The following is a 21,798-nucleotide window of genomic DNA, read 5'->3' as shown; positions in this document are numbered from 1 at the left end:
AGCGGTTTAGTTCATCTTCCCAGTCCTTGTCCTTCTCAGACAATGTCTGATGGGCTTTTGTGGCCTGAGATGGTTTTCAGGCCCCTCCAGACACCAGTGACATTACTGGCCTGTAGCTGATCCTCCATTTTTCATCCTGTCGGCCTTTTTCCCCTCTCTGATCCTTCTCCTCAGCTGGATTTGCACGGCCTTCAGCTCCTCTTTGTTTCTCGACACAAAAGCCCTCTTCTTCTCCTTCAGGAGGGCCTTTATGTCAGGAGTAATCCACGGTTTGGAGAAAGCGAATCAGAAAAATGGATGGATAAAGATATAATTTATCAACCTAAATCTCCTCAAATAAGGAATCATTCGTCACATATTCTTCATTCGTGCTGCCATTCCTGACCTTCTCTTTGGAGATATGGAGTCATACATATGAAAACAAAAACTCATGCGATCTATATGGTACAAAAAAAGAGCGATTTTATTATCAAGCGTTCAAATCATGTAGAACCACCTGTCTGTTATTTATCAAATAAAACATTCAAATTGTATGAGTTAGTCGAATCCAAAATGGCACAAATGTACAAAGCACACAAAAAACAAACCAAAAGCCATCAGAATCTGTTTGTAATTTATTTATCTTCAAAATAAATTAAAGATTTGAACAAATATAAAGCAAATGTGTGTCTCTGTTAAAGGTGTTCATTTATAGAATAATTCTGAAATACAATTGCAAAGGTCTGAATCGCTGTGTTCAATTCGAGGTTTAAATAATGTAGTATTACAAAAATATACAAATCAGGTGCCAATATGAATCCATTATACAAGTGCAGTTCATTGTTAAAATGATCAGTACATGCATATTAAGGTTGTTTATTTTCATATATATACATATACTGTATATATAGAGAGAGAGGGAGAGGCGGCCCGGTTGTCCAGTGGTTAGCGCGTTGACCTCACAGTGCAGAGGTACCAGGTTTAATTCCAGCTCCGGCCTCCCTGTGTGGAGTTTGCAGGTTCGCCCTGGGCCTGCATGGGTTTTCTCTGGGTATTCCGGTTTCCTCCCACATTCCAAAAACATGCATGGCAGGCTGATTGAACACTAAATCCGGGGTGCCCATTACGTCAATCCTGAGCGATTGGTAGATCTCGGACTGGTCCCAAGTAGATCCGAGGCGTATAGAGGAGAAAATAAACAAACAACCATCTGTGTGTCATTTTACATGTTAGTAATATATTTTTGTGTTAATGTACACTGCACCCTAATCATCCTATCAGTCTAATTTTCACAAAAAATAAAGTAAAATAAAGCAGGTAAATCTTTGACCTATGGTGGTGGGTGACCTACGTCACCGGAAGTTGTTAGCGCTCAGCAGTCTGCAATTGCAGCTTGTGAACGTAGCTGTTGCGCTATACCTTTTGTCGTCATTATTCTCATTCAGAGTTTGCTTTGTGTACTATTCACAGAGTGCCCGGGCAAAGAATAGGAATGTAGAGGGCCCAGGGAAGCACTTTAAAACGGTACGTGGGAGCTTCGATAGTTAACAGGCTGCAAAAGTGCGTCGCATGCCACCTTGTCAGGCTGTTTCTCATCATGGCGTGCGTGCGTGCGATTGTACGTGTGTGTGCATGTGCGTGCGCGGTAAGGGGCGATCCCGGGAGGTTGGTTGATCGAAAAGTCAATCTTCGGTCCAAAAAGTTTGGACACCCCTGCTCTAAATCGTCCCTCGGTGTGAGTGTGAGCACAAATGGTTGTTCGTTTCTGTGTGCCCTGCGATTGTCTGGCAACCGGTTCAGGGTGTCCCCCGCCTACAGCCTGAAGATGGCTGGGATAGGCACGAGCACCCCCACGACTCATGTGAGGATAAGTGGATCGAAAAATGGAAGGGTGGATATATATACAGTATATATACACAGAGAGAGGTTAATCCTGGTCTCATCAATTCATAAAACATTGTCCCAAAACGTTTGTTGCTCATCTCTACTTTTTTGCTCAATCCAATCTGGCCCTCCGATTCTTTTTATTAGTAAGTGGTTACATCTTGTGATGGGTGCTATGTATTTCTTCTCTCAAAGACTCCAAAAGGTAGATTTTGATAGCTTCACCTCTGTCCTGTGGAGATTAATGTCATTGACGGTGGTCCTGGTATGTTTCTTCACAGCTCTCGCAATGTTTCTGGCATCAATTGCTGTTGATACCCTTGGTCGACCTGTTCGATGTGTGATGCTCAATACCCCCCTAGTTCTTTCTTTTTTTTTTAGGACATTGCACATAGTTGTATTGGCAATGCTCAATGTTTGTCAACCAACTCTGCTCGATTTTCCCTCTTCTCTCGGTTTGCTTTTCTCCAATAGACATGTTTGCCCAAAGAGCAAATTGGCTTTTCACATGTCAAACCCAAAGCCAAATACAAACACGATCGCACGTTTAAGCAGTCGATCTCAAACTCAACACCTGAGCAACGAGAAACATTCATCAGTTACTGTACATGTTCCAATACTTTTGCTCACTGTAATCGTGGGTAGCTTCAAACAAAAGTTCGTCGCGACTGAGTTATTTAGCACAACATCCATCTGTTATCTGAACCGCTTCTAGATGAATTGTGATGATTAGATAATTTGTCTCCATTTATCTTTTCATCTAAACTCGAAAGTCTTCAGTATGAAACAAAAACAACAGACATCCCAACACTTTTGGTTTTATGAAAATTATATACAGTGGTGCCTTGAAGTACCAGTTTATTTTCTTCCGCAACCACGATTGTACACTGTCGAAATCTTATGTCTGCATTGAAAGGAACGCAATTGTTCATCTGCGCCAGCCTCCCCCCTCAATCCCACTACCCCCGACAGCCGGTTATACTGTACATGGAGACAGTCTCAGCTCCTTAACATAGCACTAATATTAGTTGTTCTTCACAGAGGATAAAGCATTTAGACTTAGTTCTGTAATGTCTGTGTACATGTGTTGCTGTACCGTTCGTGGTCAAACATCCATTGCTAAAAGGGACACTGCAGATTTCAAAGCACTAGCCAGATTTGAATGTAGCCTTGTTTATTGAAGACTCTTCACCTTTAATACAAAAGGCTGGTTCAATTCTAAATCTCTAAAATCTCAATTCATGCCTCAGTGGGTGTGGTCACTGGGGTTGGTCAACCAGAGGATGCTGCAAGTACAATGACTCACCTGAGGCCGTCTCTGGGGGCGGAGCTTACAGTACGATAGGGGATGCCTCAGACCTCCTCCTCTGTTTCGAGATATTTGTTTTGTTTTTAAGTTTGGCATGAATGGCTTCTTTTACACCTGCTTTGAAAGAGTCTTCTTAATATTAAATATGACAGTTTAACTTGAGTGGCTTTCTGATGAGATGACATAAATGAAATTTTAAAAGGGGTTCTACAATATCAATTGAGTACACATTTCATTTTGTATTTATATATATTATTAGACATTTTAATGTCTAGCTCCCGTTTCCTTGTCGTGGCTATAAATGTTAACGGTTTTGCTCTTCAGTGTCAGTTATGCTACACTGCACCAGCAATTTGTGAGGTTTTCAGTCTGTCGTTTTGTTGATGTTTAAATTAAAACAAGACTGAACTATCGTGCTCTAGGTTCACTGAACAGCGCACCTCTATCCCTGAGCTAGATGACCAAAAGGTGTCCTCAGGCATCAGGCCATGAAATGCCGCCATTCTCAACTCAACTCAATTCAACTGTATTTATAGAGCACTTTCAAACAGCCACCGCTGCACACAAAGTGCTGTAAATGGAGCATTGAACATATACAACAGTAGAGCAACAAATCAGTAACAAAGACGGTAGAAAGCACCGAACAGCAAAAGCAAGAACAAATCTGAGTCATGCTGAGTCAAATGCCAAAGAATACAAGTGAGTTTTGAGGTGGGTTTTAAAGATGGGCAGCGAGGAGGCTTGCCAAATGTTCAGTGGGAGGTCATTCCAGAGAGAGGGACCAGCAACGGAAAAGGCTCGATCCCCTCTGAGCCTACGTTTAGTTCTTTGTACTTCGAATCATGTCTGGTCCTCAGACCTGAGGCACCGGGCAGGTGTGTAGGGGCGGATGAGCTCAGAGAGGTAAGGTGGCGCGAGGTCATTTAGAGACTTGAAAACAGATAATAAGATCTTGAAAAGAACTCTAAAATATATAGGGAGCCAGTGAAGGGTCTCAGTGAAATTTCTCATCATGTTGCATGTAGCAAAATCTGCAACTCATTGATTTGTTGCGCAAGATAATTTTGGTGATGCCCTCATGGTCAGAGAGGAACTCTCTTTTGAAGCAAGTGGAATTCATTCATTGGTTGGTTATAACATTACAGCAGGTACAGCATTTGCTCCTTTATGCTTACCTGGGTCGCATTGACTGTTTCTCCAAAGTTGACAACATTTTTGCCACAAACTTGAAAAACGACCAAAAACGTTTCACATCGATATCTCCATCCATCCATTCTCTCCATGTCTCCATCTTATTCTTGTCAAGGTCATGAGTGATCCGAAGTGCCTTTGGTCAAAAGACACGATGACTACAGCCCGTACTCGTTGTCAGTCAATCGCAGGGCACGATTGGAAAGAACAATTTACACCCACATTCCCACTGTCACAGAGTGAGAACTGAACCCAAGACGCCTGCACAAAGATCACACTCACTTGTAACGTCGTCCTACGTTCAAAAAGTTTGGTTTATTTAAGACTCAAAATTACGCTTTTCTGTGAGTGTGATTAGTTGTTTGTGCCCAGCGATCAGCTGGCAACTCAGCAAGCAGGATGTCAATTAGTTTCTTCATGTCAGTAGTTTGAACTTGACCACATCATTTCTACTTCAATTCTTTAATGACGAATTATTATTTTACCAAGATTTTTAATGAGGGAGAAAATGAATTAAATCGTACCTGGGATGTTTTACACAAGTCCTCTTTTCAAGTATTGGTCAACCAATACGGCAAAATCTGGATGAAACCTTGTAATAATTTCTTTGAACCACAAGGGGGCACTATCGTCAAATCACAATCTTTTTCATCTTCTGGAGAGTATTTAAGGGATTCCCAACCACTGTGGTCAGGTGTGACGCAGAAAATTATTTAATTTACCTCTAATCGTTGACAGAAAACCCCCAATCACGCCCACAATCACACCTAAGGACAATTTAGAGTGTTCAATCGACCTACCATGCATGTTTTTGGAAAGTGGGAGGAAACCAGAGTATGCAGAGAAAACCACGGGGAGAACATGCAAACTCCACACAGGAAGGCCAGTGCCAGATTGTATCGACATATTAGGTTGGTGGTGGTAGTTGTGAGTGTGTGTTTGTGTGTGTGTGTGCGAACGCGGGATTGAGGGGGGTCATTGTATGAATTTACCAACCCTGTTATGAAACACGTTATGCACGCCAGAGGCGATTGCTCTAAAGGGGTGTTCACACGGCGAGATTTTGCCAAAAATAAATGAAAAGTCTTTCTTTAAAATGATCTGTCACTGGTTTAATAGAAACTTAATCGAAAAAAGTAATCGTGGTGTTGGCTGTTTGGTATCGGTACCAGTGAGAACCCAAGACTTGAGTACGCCTGGTATCTGGATCTTAAAAAAAAGCGGTTTCGAACATCCCTAAATAGTAGTCACTGTTTCTTCATGAGTACATTTTGCATTTGTGTTCAGGTGCTTCAATCAACAATATATCAATATTTTTCATTGAAAAATTATTTTAAAAAATGACGAGCTTGAATGCTCATTTTGAACAAGCCAATTATTGACTCGTGTCAGTACAGCCCACTTTACACTTGATGACTTTTTAAGATGAAATCTGGTCTCTCCAGTTACTGCATTCCCTTGAACTCCTTCACGTGTGGAAAGCCTTGACATGTGGAGGTGCAGAACTCCTGGAGAGCGACCTTGTCTTGTTTTCTCAGTAAATAGCCTCTCTGCAAGTCTTGCTCCCTCTCCTCCACCTCTGAACACTGGCCTCCTTTCAGGGCCATTGCTTAAGGGCCCTATTAATAATTTGACACGTTTCCTTAAAGATTAATTATGGCCATCTTGGAGACTGCAATTATGCAAGGTGGAGACACTTCACCCCAAAAACCTTCTCCACCTCCATTTCCAGACCCAATTTTCCACTTATGAGGACCGAGAGGACGTTAGAGCTTGGGTACAAATTAAGAAAAAGTTGCGCTAACCAGCAAATGCCCTGAAATTTCCAAGCAGATGGTAACATGATGAAATAGCCAGATGAAATAAATATGGAATGAGTCACACTAAGATTGGGGGGGGGGGGGGGGATATGTTTTACAATTTAATTGAGTGGCATCCAGTAAAATGCCCTCTCTCCAATGAATCTGTAATGCACGTGTGTATGAGGTCGATCTTAAGCTGCAGGTCCAAGTGCACAGAACAGAGGAAACGCATGCATAGATGCCCCAATTGCATGTCAATGACTAGAAAAACCATCAACGCAGAGCAGTAGCAACAGAGGCGTAAACAATTCTAAGCAAATAGTACACCTATTCAACTAATTTAAATGAGGGTAACCCTCACCTTATTTCTCTTTTAAAATGATGGACTCCTTTTGAGAGCATATTCCATTATCTATTACTTTAGAGCTGGTGTTCTTGAATGTCATTTGGGTTTTGGGCCGCAGATGTGTGTGTTTTTATTCAAATTTGGAAGTGGCCTGATCATGAACTGAAGATTTTGTGTGTCTGGTGAACCAGGCAGTGCAAATCCAGCCATAGTGAGAGGGCAATACAGTAAAGTGAGTGTCCCAAACTGAGGTGGTCTGGCATAGGTAGGATGCCACAGCCTCACATGTATACCACAATGCGTACCATTAATTCAACATAACTTCATGCTTTGTATTTGCTCATATGATGCAAATATTCAAATGGTTGCATCACAGGGTCTAACATCATCATCAATGTATGCAGATAAGAATGAATGAGGGTAGGGGTGTCGGTGCACAAGCACAAGGCCCACACTGTTGCTTCCTGCTGTCTGCACGTGATAACAATGAACCATTCATTTGCCCCACGAAGGTGCCCCGGCCGATTCCAGCTTTACATTCTGACCCACACTCAGCCTGCTGCTCCTCCTTTCTTTCCCACTAAGATTCACCTTCTGTTGTTTCCCCTCGCCAAATGAGTTTTTATCGTGGCTCTTATACACCCCTAACGCTTTTGGCCTGGGACATTTGTAAGACCATCGGGAGGATCAATTATGCGGTTTCCGTATTGGGGCTCCTCCACTTTTCGCATCCTCTCCTCAGCCCTGCTCTACGGTGGCCCTGAAGTGCAAACCACAACAGCAAATACTGTAATTAAAACCAGGTGGGCACGGGCGGGGATTCCAATGTAGCTGCAGCTATCCAAAAAAATTTTAATTCATACACAAGATCTGTTATGTTGAGGACGAATCACAACATTCACTTTACTGCGCCATCTACCCATTCGGGGTTCAATCCAACACTGCCAGTGTTGCTGTCTCAAAAGCAGAACGTGCGATCGCTAATCTAAAATCCTAGGCTGCCAACTCAGTGGCTAGCACCCTCTTTGAAAGGCTCAGGGAAATTAGGTTTTTGCTGATATGAACACGATGAAGCCTCATTCATGCTTTCACACGCTAAAAATACATTTTGGGGTTTTAGGCAAGCGGGATCGACATGGCGCCTCCAAGCCAAAGAAATGGAGTATGTATTGTTCACATATCTTGTGTTTTACAACAATGCTTCGAATTTCACATTGACCTATGGGTGATCTAGCGAAGCGAACTGTCCGTCCAGCGCTAGGTGCATTCAAGCGAATGGGAGCAGGCCCCACTTTTCAATATATCCTCCCTTCCTCCTTATTCTCACGTACAGTATGTACTCTTTCTGAAGCAACTTGAGTCTTCCTTCACTCACTGACAAAATGCGCAACAGTACAACACATTGTATGGGGACCCTCAGACTGTTACAAGCTCAAGTAGTGACATAGCAGGACGTTCACACGGTAAATGGCCGAGTGTACGCGGGTGAGTGGTTTTTTGTGATGGTCTGGTCCAACTTGAGTTTGGAAGCCTGGTGTACGGCAGCCCGAAAAAGACGAAGGCATCACCCTATGGCGCCAGATTACATATGAAGTGTGGATGACCTTGATCAACTGAAAACCTTTGGCTTGGCCCTGTCGGAATGTATAGATGGTGTCTCAAGGGAAATCATGTGTCTTGTTTGTGTAACACCAGATAACAATCCGTCTATAATCGCTCACAATTACGCATATTAATTGTGTCATTAGTCTTGGTGGCATCCCAATGACACTTCAAACAGACCTTGGGGCGAAGGATGGGATGATAGCAGCAATAGAGTGTACCTGCCGTCATGCACATTTATAGATTATTGTTCAGGCTCTACCAGCAACGGTTGTGGCTCATCAACATGGAATCAGTTCATTGAATCATGGTAGCCAATCTTATCCAATCAGGAATGAGACTGATCTCTCCACCTGTACTGGTAGGTTAATGTCTTGATTTTTCATGTTCTGTGGTGATGTTATCGTATTTAGTTATTTGTTCTTGTATTTCTTAATCTGCTGTTGTGTTTACCTGTGTTTTGCTGTTCAGGGCCACCGTACTACACTGCTCTTGCTTTGCAGTCGACATTCCTCACTAAACAGTTCCCATCGCTGCCCTTGTGTCAATGGCAGCTTGGGGCAAATTTTACCTTCCTAATCCACATCCGAATGGTGAAAACAGGGAGTAAAAGGGAAGATATGGGAGGCGGGTGAAGAGTGCAGTCGGTGAAAGATGGGAAAGGGGTGAGGGCAAGAACGGCCGTCTGTGCTAAAGGAGAGACAGTGCGAAAGAGAGAACAGAGGCGGCTTTGTCGTTAGCGGCAGCATTTTTTACAGCCATCATTTGCCACTGTCGCACCTCAAAGAGCAGTGGACTGTGTGCGAGGGTCAAACTCAGAAGGACTTCTTTGACTCCTTCCAAGATGGACATGACACATTAGGCTCAATTGGATTAAGACCAAGGCGATCCAAAAAGAACAAGGCCAGAACTTTGTTTTGAGCCTTCCAGTTGATCGAGAGGTTGGAAGGTGAGGCTTCTCACGAGAGGCAATTGTTGCGGAATGTTTCTAGGTGATTTGAGATCGACCAACTCCCTTTTGCACCCTCAGTGTAGGTTTTCTCTATTCTAATTGATCCATTCTTCCTTCTTTATGTGGCAGTAGCTAATCTGTAAGAACCTGTGCTTCGGTATCGCAGGGTCACGTGTCAAATACCGCTGTGGACGAAAATTTTAACTGCCAGCAGTTCAGTTGTTGAAGAGAAGCCAGTCTTTCTCCTGGCTACTGTCGTCTGCCATTGAGCAAGGCACTGTGCCCGCAACCCCAGCAAAAGAGTTATGGCATTGTTTGTGCACCCTTTTCACTCTGGCATTGCTTGAAAGCAGATTGTAAATTGAATTTCTCCGTGAGGGAATTTGAATCGGAAAAAAAAACTATGTCCAAAGCATTGGCAATCTAGTGTCTGTGTGTTTCTGTTTGCACACAAGACTGCATTTTGATATGTTGTTCTCTTTCTGCAGGGTTGTTGAACAAATGGCAACCACAGGAAGTTGTTTGCGCTTTGCTTGGTGCTGTCACCCATGGCAACTTCCCCCGTGGAAATACCTGCACACCTTAACTCCTCCCATGTGGACATGCATCATTGCGACAAAATTCAGGTTTATTCAGTTGGAGTTGGGAAATGGATGTGAATGGGAGGGTCTGTGTAGTTTATCAGTGATGTCGGTCTTGGCTCTGAAGATTACACTAATTAATGCAATTTAAGTGGGGCAATACAGGGTGTGCAAAAATAAACAGCCTGTTTAAATGTACATAGCAAATATTCGGTCACATCCTCCTTCCCCTACGTGCTGAGGCTTCTCAAGATTCCAGGATTAAGCCCCTTTGCACTGACTTTGAATCCAATTTTATTGTCATCTCAGTGCCAGTAAGGCATGTGAAGTATAGCTTGGATGAACCGTACCAATTTCAAGAGCGTTCAAAGACAACTATTTGATCTACGTTGAAAAGTCCTGTCAGACTGCAGCTCCTAAGAACAGAGCGATGCACAGCGTGAGGAGAAACCACCAAGAGGAAGTCTTGCTCGTAGAAATAAAAGCCAGGCAAAGGAGAGGATGGCTAAATCAAGTGAAGGCTAACAAGCCAACGATACCATCGCTCTTCTGACATTTGCTCAGTGGACAATAAAATGGACTTACTTCGTCTGAGGTTGAGTGGTTCCAGCGAGATAAGGAATTGTTGTGTGCTTTGTTTCCTGAAAACGTGGCCAAATGACAACATGACTAACTCAGCCCTTGAGATCGATGGACGACAGCTGTTTCGAACAGACTGTGACTCCTTCTCAGGGAAGAAACATGGAGGTGGGCTCTGTATTTATTGCGACACAGGTTGGTGCCCAAACAATGGACTTCATGAGCCACTGCTCCAAGGAAATAGAGCATTTGACTGTTCGTTACCAGCCACACTATTTGCCTTGTGAGTTCATGGCTGTTTATGTCTCTGCTCGTTACATTATTCTGAACGCTAATGCTAACGCTAGCATGGTGCTATGGAAGACTTACGACACCATTAGCTTGCTGTAACCCATGCCCCCAGAGACATTTGACATGGTTGCAGGTGATTTTAAATACGTCAAATTTACAGACAAGTCTTCACCAATATGTCATAATACTAACATGGTGTGACAACACGCTGGACTGTGTGCCCATGACCATACATACACATGTGCTTGACAGAGCAAGCCACACTGAATTTGGGAACTGTGTTGTCACAATTCAGTTAATTTCTATCATCACCTGCCTCCCCCTCACCTCTGAAGATCCACCGCTCACGTTCAAGACCTTACACTGTCTGAAAACAATATCAGGTCAGTTTTTTGGAAGCACAGAGGTGTTAGCGTCTAATAAGTGACACGTAAACTGCTGTGGGAATGGGTCATATCGGACATTACTGTTTGCCGATGGATGTGTCTGCCGCATGATGGGCCACGTTTACGAATGCACCAAGTGACAATGTTTTCATTGTCTTCACGGGTGCCTGTTTTTGTTTTTGGACATGAGGCTCCACTTCTGTAAATAAAAACCACTTGAGGCATTCAGCCTCTTTGCACTATCCTGGTTGTCATGGGAACACAAGACACCCCCGTCAAAAAAATAAATAAAAAAATAAAAGAAAAGAAAAAAAAGCACCACACAGTCAGGACCTGGTGTGACCATTTTCCTCATGCAGTGCAACATCTTTTTTGCACAGGTGTGCCTTAGGCTACCGACAGTAAAAGGCCACTTTAAAATGTTCGGTTTTACTGTATTGGAGGGAATTGAGGTTAGCGATTGAAAAAAAAACCCCCAAACTATCTTCTTTGACCATCTTTTGCCTCACACAATCAAACACAACTCCTTGGCAGAGTGGATCAGTTGTGCGGTGCCAATTAATCCTCATTGCAAATGCACAGCTCTAACCTGTAGCACAACAGCCACAATTTTTAAACATCCAGCAAAGCAAAAGTGAATATTTGTGAACCATGTGAGAGAAATAGGCATTTTGTGTATGTGTAAACAAACAAACAAAAATCTTATCTTTGAGTTCAGCTCATGTCAAAATGATAGAAAACAAAACAAAAAGCAGCGTTGCATTGACTTTTTGTTCAGCACGCATACAGCCGACTGCTAGGTGTCCCAGTACTTTTGTGCATGCGGTGCATATTGACCTTTGGTTATTTGGTTTCAACTTGCACTGAACACACTTTGAACAGCTGCACTTTCACAGGTTGGCGGGTGTCTCCCCTCACCATGACGCAATTTCTTCTAAGCGCTGCTGTTTGATTGCTTAAAGCCCACCGGACGTCACATCACACACACACAAAGCAGCCATGAAGAAAAGCTTTGCTTCCTTCCTGCCTTCCTTTGCTGTGTTCAGTTCCGCCCTGGTGAGCAGCCTCAATAAGCTGCTACATCCAACAGCTGCTGGAGACAGCGGGCGCCGTTGCATCTCAAAACAACAAAGGGTGCTGACACGGTGGAGTTTTTTCTTCTTCTTTTTCTTTTTAACTCTGTAATGAGGAAAGAACTAGGCTTGGTATAAGAAGTGAATTGCGATTATCTCAATTGTTAAGAAGAATATTCCAAATGTAATGACATTGTGCCATCACATTGCCATACATTTAAACCTAAAAACAAAAGTACAGTGGCGGCGGGAGGCTGGTTCGCAACCTTGACTGGGTCAGGGAGCCTTATTTTGAAGGTTTCCCGACCTGGTCAGCTGTTTTTTAGACAGGTCACAAGGAAGCAGTGAAAGCTCAGACCAACGCTGAAGTGACAGCCAAAACTGTTGGGAGGTTTTTTTCTTCACACACACACAGACTATTGTCTGATAAAAGATAAAAAAAAACCTTAACCTATTTCAACGAGACAAGAAGACAAGCATTTCTCCAATTTAAAATCCTCAGCTACACCGTCAGGGCCTCCAGCAGAAGGAGTCTCCAAGTGAAGCTAACGCCTGTACGAGTCAAGTGATACTGTAGCCGCCTTCTACGCCACCAACACAAGCCTCTGCGCCTCTCACAGTTGATGAAGGTTAATTACTGTACAAGGTTTTATAATTACAATTTCAGTAAATACGTGTACTGGTCTAATCTTTGTCTCAATTATGTAAAGACTACTGTTTACATAATTCACGACCCACATATACAAAAATTCCCGGGGGGGGGGGTGCATTTTACCTCACGATTTTCACCTTTTGCGGGGGAGGAGGTGTTTGGCCCCCATAAATCCCCAAAAACAAGGGATTACTGTATCCTATATGTATATATACAGTATATATATATATATATATATATATATATATATATATATATATGGTATGTCCATTTAGAAAGTGTTTGGACAGTTTGTAGTCGAGTTGGAATTTTTTATATATATACTGTATATATATATATATATAGAGAGAGAGAGAGAGAGAGAGAGAGCAACAAGACTAGCACTACCTTCCCAAATAGGAAAACCATCACGGTCTACTCAAATTGGGGCAAAGATGTTTGGTCTTTGTCATTCAAAGTGATGCTGTTAACCCTTTGCACTCCTTGTTCATTCCTTACATAAGCCTGGTCTTTATTCAGGGAAACGACAATGGTTGCAGAGGGGCCTGTGGTTGGCGAGATAAAGACCAAACACAAGGACAAGACTCCCTTTCTCCCTCTAATGGGATTTGGGCCTTTTCTTTCGCCCTGCCCTGAAGCAGAATAGGTGAGAGTTGATAATCACGTGAACTCCCCGAGCCCCACTGTCAATCAGAAAGGCTGATGATGAATAGCAAACAAGTGAGAGCAAGTTGCACCTCGGCGTCAATCAAGACGCTGAATGCATACCGTGCTGCAAACACAACTGTCAACAGGTGTCATGTTCTTGTTTGCCCTGCGGGACATTTATCACCAAGTAATGCTCGAATAAGCCTTTGATTAAAACTGATGAAAAGTAGAGGAAAGCCGCATACTCTGTTAGCAGAGTTGAGGAACACTTAGAATCAAATCAAAATCAGAGTCCGTCAGACATGAAGGTTATTTTATTTCCAACGTTAATACACTTGCCTTTCGGCTGACACTGACCTAGTCTCCAGCACTGACACAAATAAATACTTTGCATTACAAAATAATAAAACCTTCTAATAAATATATACTTTTTGAATTCACACTAAGAAGTGTTGAAATCAGAAAATAAGGTTTTGTGTTTTTTTTTATTTTTTATAGGTGACTGTGCAATTGTACAAACTGAATTGCTTTGAAGCAAATGACCTGAAATGAGAAGTGACGAAATGTACATTCCAGCGAAGGCCAAAAGCAGTTGTCACAGTTGGGAGTATTCTATGTACAAAAATAAAAGCATCTCACTAATGTACACAAAGTTAGTTGTTAGATTTCTGTTCTGAGAATTCGGTCAAGAAAGTCTTTGACTACAGTACCGCTGAGTTGAGTGCAGCCCTCCTCAAAGCCCTCCCACCGCAGAAAAAAATCCCATTTTTGATCAGCACCAAACTTTACACCTTCATGGATGCCTACCTGCTGTGTATTTGTCATCAGCCTTCATGCAACAGACGGGCAATGGGAACTCAAGGCAAATAAAATGCTCGATCCTGTCAAGTAATTGGTTCTGCTGCGCCCCACCCCGCCAACCACTTTCATCGTCGATGTGGAATGCTGCTAAGAAACACGAAAACGTCGTTGAAAACATGCAACCTCCTTGTGAGAGGTCAAACAAGTTCTGCAAGGCACAAACATAGCCTGCATGCCTTCGCAAGCGTGCGGGCGCTTGTTTTGGTTTTTCTTTCAAGTACGACTCATAATGCTGTCGTCATGCACCGAACGGTGCCAGCAGTAGCTCAAGGCATGGAGACTTTCGCATTCCCACTTGAGCTACAGGACTGAAAGAGGACCTCAGTGGGTCTCACACCCCCTAACTCACTCGGTACGTTTCCATGCAAAAACATGTCAACACATTAATCTGACTGTAGTCAACATTTTCAAAACGTGGATGAACAAACCTTTATTCATTTATTTTTATTTGATTGGAAACCAAATTCCTCTTCCCATGTTTAATATCAATGCCTGCTTCCGAGGACCGGCGCAAGTTTGTTTGGACGGACAAGGAAATACATTTCCGCTACATCCCGAGTATGAAACTCCATTTTCTGAACCCTGTTGACAGAGACGAAACACGAGTTTTCAGAGCAGAGCATTTACAAAACATCACCTTTCAACAGTGTGGCACGATGGAAAGCGTATCGGGCGCATCCACAAAATCAAGCGGGTGTATTTTAACACCCAAATTGCATGTTTGTATTCACAGTTGAATAGAAAATGGAATACGTCTATGATCCACGACCAAAATTTTACACGAATAAACCAACATCTTCAATTGTGCCTCTCATTGCCCAAAGGAAAAATAGCAAACCTGAGTGTGAAGACCACTCACAACAACTGCAGTATTGTACAGATTTAATCCAACGTCATGTATTTTATACTTTATTTACATTAAATATTGTTCTTTTGTACTCCTCACATGCCACCACGTACTGTGTGACCTTGCACAGCCTGGTGTTGCACTATTTGTACAACTGCATCCATTTTCCGGTATTTTCCAAAGTGTATCAGATTCCCCCCTTGTTCTGGACACACACTGCCACATCGGACTCCTTTCTTTTATATTCTGTCTCTATTTGTATTTACCGTAGTTTGTTTGTTTTTGCTCGGTATTATCTCTTAGTATTTTACACATTGCCATCCATGTTACGAGCGAAACAAGAATTTCACGCTGCGGGGTAAAACATGTTTCCCTTCTGTTCATATGAAGACTTGGCTTTCGGGTGCCATTCTAGGATGATTCGAAAATGCACAGAAACTTTTACAGGTGAACTTAATATGACCTTCTTTCAACTTTTGAATGCACATGTCCATGTTCATCGTTGCAGTACATTTGGGCATTTTGCAGTTGAACGGCAACATTCACAACAGGTGTTTGATCCATGAATACGTTCACAGCTTCATTTCAAATTGTGATTTGAAGCAGTCTTCTTCAGCATGAAGACAGCTTGAGACAGAGGCCGCGCCGAACAATTGATCAACAAGTGCCTCGCCTTGGAGAGGCTTCAAACAGGATCCTCTCATAGGGAAGTGGCAACTGAACTTACGAGTGTCACAGTGTGTCATCATCGGCTTGTAACAGAGAGACTGGAGGACTCACAGAAAGGCAGTCCTATACGTATCAAACAGGTGTGAATTTTCAGCTCCTTGCTAGAGAACATCAAGCTATGCAAAAGGTACGGAAACACGCAACAGTTGGACATTTTGTGCAAAAGTTCAGAAATGGTCGAATTAAATTTACCTGTAAATGTTATTGGGCATTTTTTTCCATCCTGACATTTCAGCCTAAAGCCAAATCTCCCAAACGTATTATGAGAAGTGTGGTTAGACCAAAAGTTAATTGAACCCACTGCAAGTAGAGCCTAAAAGTAACCCGGCTGATTTTTGCATGTAAACGTAGTCACTCTCTCACACACACACACACACACACACAGACACACACACACAGACACACACACACACACACACACACACACACACACATTCTACGTTGGCTTGCTCACAGCCTCAAAGTGGATTGCGTTCTTGCACCGACAGCCGGGCCGCGTAGCTCGGTCATAGCAGCTCTGGCATGCCGCGATGCATCCTCGAGCTGGAAGGTAGCACAGGAGACATGGGAAGATAATGGCCAGAAGGGACACGGCGGTCCAGCGGATGCAGCAGCGTTCCTGTGTGCAAGAGAAGGGCTTGTCCGCACATGTGTCCTCATCGTCGGTGGAGCAGTGGTAGAACAGTCCCTTGACACAGCACACGCACGTACAATACTCCACCGCGTCTTGTACGGAACATACACAACGTCCGCCGCACACCCAGCAGGACGGCAGCGGCCGAGGGTGCCCGCATTCGGGGCAGCGGCACCGACCGCAGCCCTCGCACTTGGAGTGCGTGTCGGCGCTTTTACGCTCGCCACTGCGGGGCATGGCCGCTAACAACTTTGGCTCTTCATTTGCAATTTTCTCATTTGAAATTTGTGCTGCTGGTATGGGCTGGGCACTGATGATCTGGTCACCACTTTCCGTGATGCCGAGGACCCTCTGACCCGAGCCAGCGTACCCCCCGCTGGTCCCGGCGCTACTCTGACAGTCCTCCGTACTGGCGGACGGCATGACGTTTGTGTCTGCATGCAGGTTGTGAACATCAGTGGGCCTACTCTCTTCCTGGGTGTCCTGATGAATGCTGGAAAATCGTGACGTAACTGGCTCACTCTTCTGTGAGACCGGAGTCCTCATGGGTCCTTCTGTGTACTCATTGCGGTTCCCAGTTCTCCTCATTTCATCTAATGCCAGCGCGCCATCGTGGGCTTGCAAAGGCCTCGCCTGCAGCCTCCCATCGTCTTGCGATGACCGCCTGCGCTGTCCTCCTCCCCCGTCGCTGAAGCTCGGATTTATGGGATCCATCGTGCGACTGAAGAGCCACTCGGGCTTGCATGGGAAACATCTGAAATCCTGCAAGAAAGACAGATACAGTTGCTTATACCAAGAAAACACGCAAATGATACTGTGCAAATGATAACAGACGCCGAAGTGGGCAAAAGTGACGTATTGCGTGGTGAGACAAGCCAGTGTGTCAAAATGGATTGAATGTGCGTGCATATCGTTCTTGTGTTATGTTTTGTGATATGAGTGGGAGGTTGAGGACACAACAGTGTACACTTTGAACAAAGGAAATGTCATCTGTTTATTGCTGCTGGACAATTGAATAGTTTGCATACTGCACATTACTCTGCATGAGTGCTTTGTATTTAAATTTATAGCCTTGTTTTCATCAATATATCACACCAAAGTGAAGCAGAGTGACAACACCGTGCTCTTTTTTCTGCATAGTGTTAATTAGTTTTCAAATCCATTTTTTTCTAGGGGGAAGGTGGTGAGGTCCACACATTTGGGAGTATGCAAGAGGCCATGTCATGTCAAGTTTGAGCGGCATGATGAAGGACCATTGGAATTTATGATCACAAGTCCAGGTACACTTCAGTTTTCCTCTTGCCATGCTGCAGTTTAAGCCATCAATGAAATGAACAAAGATGGGAAAAGTATTTGATCCCCTCACACAACTCACATCATTCCTGTCCAACGGCAACTTCACTGACTGCCCATTACACACAGGATTTCGTACAAGATCCTCTTCGGAATATATGGAGCTATCAATAACCTCATATATGTCACCAACCTCTTTCACATGAACAGACCGATTTGAACGTCCTTCACCTCCCGCTCGTCTGCTCACAATGCGGTCAAAAGCCCTCAGCCACTCTGCTCGTCCACCTTTGGAACACTCTCCCACCTCATCTTAGGAACTCTTGACTCTCACCACAATCAAATCATCACTCACAACATATCTTTTTAAACAGGCACACATTACATAATTGGGTTTGTTTTCACTACTTTTATTATGTTTGATTCTTATGTTTCGGACTACAGTACTTTGACATATTTCATTGCTCATAGTCTAAAATTTCATTTTATACTGCTCCTCTTACCCTGAAAGGTGCCCAAAATAAAATTCATTATTATTTTGCATTACAGGTACTATATTTTTTTTTGGTGTGGTGCTGGTCGTAGTAGTAGTAGTAGTTGTTGTTGTAATAGTAGTGGTATGTGACAGTAGACAAAGTTAAAAAAAAAAAAAAGAAGGACATCCAGAAATATGTGTTGTACTCGATCTACAGCTGTTAAAACGCTTTCTTTGACACAAGGCAAGCTTTTGTTGACAGGAGTTGGTGCCCCTACAGATAGAATGGATTGGGTGTAAAACGTGGCACACGGACCTTATCTGAATACTCAAACGTGAATCGGAGAGATGCAAATACTCCTGTCCTCTACAAAACTCGATTTAACTGTGACTGTGGGAACAGAGATTAGGAGGCACGAGTTGATTTATGAGGGGATGGGGGTGGGGTTTCAGACTTCCACCATTCTCCTCCTGTGCACGCAGGCCACACTGGCAACTGACATGACTGGCAAACGGATGGCACAACAGTTCATTTACCATACGGCCAGATACAAGCGCTGAACATTTGCTGAAGCAAAAGGTTTTCTTGTTTGTTATCCCGAAAAAAACCCCCGCAGTGAGCGTCTTGCGTCTGTCAGCCCCTGACAAACGAAACACGCCTACGTTTATTACATTGGAAGTTATTAGTTGCAAAAACAATGCATGTGAAGGTTCGTGACGCGGCTGAAAGCAGCGGATGTAATGGCTGTGCGTGTGAGAGTTTATCGAGACGTCTTTATCTCACGCTCAAATAGAGAGTCATTCAACATGATGAGTCTTTACTAAGAGTCACTTTGAAGATGTTGACTTACCGGGCTTTCAACACTTAAATATCCGTTTCGGTTTTCAAGAAAGTTTGTCCGTAAAACCAACCACAACCGCGCTGTTTATCCCATGTTTTGCGCATGCGCACTAAACAGCAACCGGGTAGACAACTTTCATATGTCGTAAGAGAGAGACAAAAAGAGACAGTTTACTCCACTTCGATTTGCGGAAACGGAAAAAAAAGTATGTGCAAGTCCCAAAGCCGCCCCAAAAAGTTTCGTTTGGTAAATCCAAGAAGCTTTGAGAAGTGTTTTGTCCTCCTCGTGAATCGCTTTCCCCCTCGCGGTGTCCGGGGATGCGGTTTTGGATCGGGGCTGTAACTGTCGTCAATATGGTGGGGGAGGAGGACGGCGGCGGTGGTGGTGGGGACACGACAGGACAGAGCGCCTGTTGTTCCAGCGGATGTCTCGTATCCGGTGCTCAGTCATTGGCTGGCGGGTCACACTCATTCACGGGCACTTGGATCGGTCGTAGCCCTGCTGGTCACTTGGTCGGCAGGCTGCAGCTGACACGTTGCAGCGGCTCCGTCCCCTTGAACGCCCCACGCTGTCGTTACATAGGGCTGCGTTGTGAGTGAGTCTTTAGTTGTTGTTTTAAAATTCCCCCATTTTTACGTTTAGGTGACAATGACACAAACACAAATTAGAAGGATCTGCTCAAATGTAAATTTGAGTTGAAAATTCCCTTATTACTTTGTTTCGTGATTGGCCCTTTGCACCTGCAGCACTGGCCCTGATATTCTATTTACTATAAATTGAGTTGAGTTTTCCAGGTATGGAAATCACTTTATGAACTTTGGATTAACTGCAACAATGCATAAACATTACTTCACGCTCACAACAAATAGCCTACACCTGAGGCCTATATGGAGAAATCAATTAAAAACCTGATTAAAACGACTGCCCATTTATGCTCCCTCCGCTATTAAAAACAGTTTTTATTCAGTACACCTCTTTTGATTAATGTATATCTTATCCAAATAGACCACTGTATACAATTTAGCATAGCTGAACAGCATGATAAAGAGTACTGTTTAGAAAAAAATAATCAAATTGAACCATGAAAAGTATGAACCCCTTTTAGGATCAACACTGTTGTTTTAAAATTGCCAATTAGCTCCTTGTTAGAACACAGCATGTCCTGACACATTGAACAGTTGTATATGTGCATTCGAAAAGTTTAGAGGTCGGTACAGGTATATGTTTTCGGAATGTGGGAGGAAACCGGAGTACTCAGAGAAAACCACGCAGGCACGGGGAGAACATGCAAACCCCACAAAAGAAAGGCCGGCGCCGGAATCGAACCCTGCACCTCTGCACTGTCAGGTGGACGTGCAAATTTACTGGCCAATGTGCCACCATGAGGAAATTCAAATGAGGAATAAAATAATTCTGCAGTGTGTTACAGTAAAAAAAAAAAAAAAAAAAAAAAAAGACTCGCAAAATAAATTTTGCCCAACCACTAAAATACGTGAAATAATTTGCAATTCTTGCATCTGATTAGTTTCAGCACGAGTATTAGATCAATATTGCTCAGTGTAATTAAAAGTGTGATGGCACCACAATCCAGTTTGAGGTCACTTTCACCCACCTCTAGGGTGACTTTAATTAATTTGGAAACAAATCAGGAAGTGCTCAGCATCTCCCTTTATTTCCCCTCTGGGATTTCACCTCAATTGCCAACTGCTCCCTGTTATTTTTCTTCTTTATGGCCTAAAGCCGCTCAACATCAGAATCATATTTGGAAGATGCATGCTGAATGAACACAGGTAGAAATGCATTGTTTCATAAAGTATATTTTGGATGCCATCCTGAAGTTTGGTGGTTAATGCAGACTTGAGTATTAGCATGCATTCATGCAGCATCACTACGTGTCTATCAAAATAAAGTGTGATATTGTTTGTGCTTGGAGACACAAACATTGGGCCACGCCGGTGTTCATAGTGCTCTGACATTTATTTTTCTTTTTTTTTTCTGACAAGTGCTATTGGTAAGGTAGGGGGAAATGTATTATTGCATTAAAACACAATCTGTCAGTCTTAAGGAATGGGAAAATGTCAAATGTTTTTTCTCCCCCATTCCTTTTTCCTTTTTAGTAAACAGTGTTTTAAAAAAAAAGCATAGGTTGACTTTCAGCCCCCGGTTGAAAAGCAAATGTGTTTATTTTAAGAAAAGAGCTACTTTATTGTTTGTAAGTGCACTTTAAAAACATGGGGCATCCTACCTCAACACTGACATAAGCATCACCTATCAGGGGAAGAGTAAGGCTTCGTGAGGACATTTGCACAAGGCTTTCATTCCCTTCATTGGTTTGTTTTGATTTTCATTGAGCTGCCATTCCCAATTGGGCCACTAGGGACCAGTGGTGACTCTTCTGTTGTTTTCCCCTTGTGAAATGCTGGTATTTGCTGTCTGGTTCGAAGCATTCAACATTGTTGCAAAGTATGCATTTGTGGCACGTTTCCATGGTGCTTCTCTCTGAACCAGTAAATGCTTTATGTTATCTGCCAGAGCAGACGATGTTCTCTCTTGTTTTGAGGGCTCCCCTGCCAAATCCCAGCAATGTCCTTCCCAGACTCAAGGATACAAGTTTTGTTTATTGGGTTTTCACATTTTAGGCGACATTTGGGCAGGACGTGAAACTCTTCCAGAAAGTGACAGTTTACTTTGAATCTGCAACACCTCGGGGGATATCGTCCATCAAAAGAAATGACAGATAAAAATGGTCTTTTTTGATTGATACTGTCAGGGAGGGAGTCATTTAACGATGGGTCATTCCTGTTACTTTCTGTGACAATGTTTTGATCAAGACAAAATAAGC

General features: G+C 43.2%; 1 protein-coding gene across 2 annotated transcripts; it reads right to left on the bottom strand.

The window, feature by feature from the left end:
• Window positions 1–604: 604 nt before the first annotated feature.
• On the bottom strand, window positions 605–19,457 carry spry2 (sprouty RTK signaling antagonist 2). Of its 2 annotated transcripts, XR_015102551.1 has the most exons (3): window positions 18,966–19,457; window positions 14,083–17,108; window positions 605–1,136 (listed from the first exon to the last, which is right to left on the bottom strand). XR_015102551.1 is itself a non-coding variant. In XM_086126293.1 (2 exons), the coding sequence occupies exon 2, from the start codon at window positions 17,058–17,060 to the stop codon at window positions 16,149–16,151; it is 912 nt and encodes a 303-aa protein (XP_085982419.1). In that variant the 5' UTR covers window positions 17,061–17,108; window positions 18,966–19,457; the 3' UTR covers window positions 13,575–16,148. The 2 variants fall into 2 exon arrangements, 1 of the variants encoding a protein (XP_085982419.1); XM_086126293.1 differs by lacking the exon at window positions 605–1,136 and having other exon boundaries at window positions 13,575–17,108.
• Between the last annotated feature and the right edge of the window lie 2,341 nt (window positions 19,458–21,798).

This window comes from Hippocampus guttulatus, chromosome 1, assembly GCF_054856545.1.
Source record: "Hippocampus guttulatus isolate MCC_2025c chromosome 1, RoL_Hgut_1.0, whole genome shotgun sequence".
In the NCBI taxonomy this organism is placed as follows: Eukaryota; Metazoa; Chordata; class Actinopteri; order Syngnathiformes; family Syngnathidae; genus Hippocampus; species Hippocampus guttulatus.
This window is presented reverse-complemented; position numbering and strand designations above follow the sequence as displayed.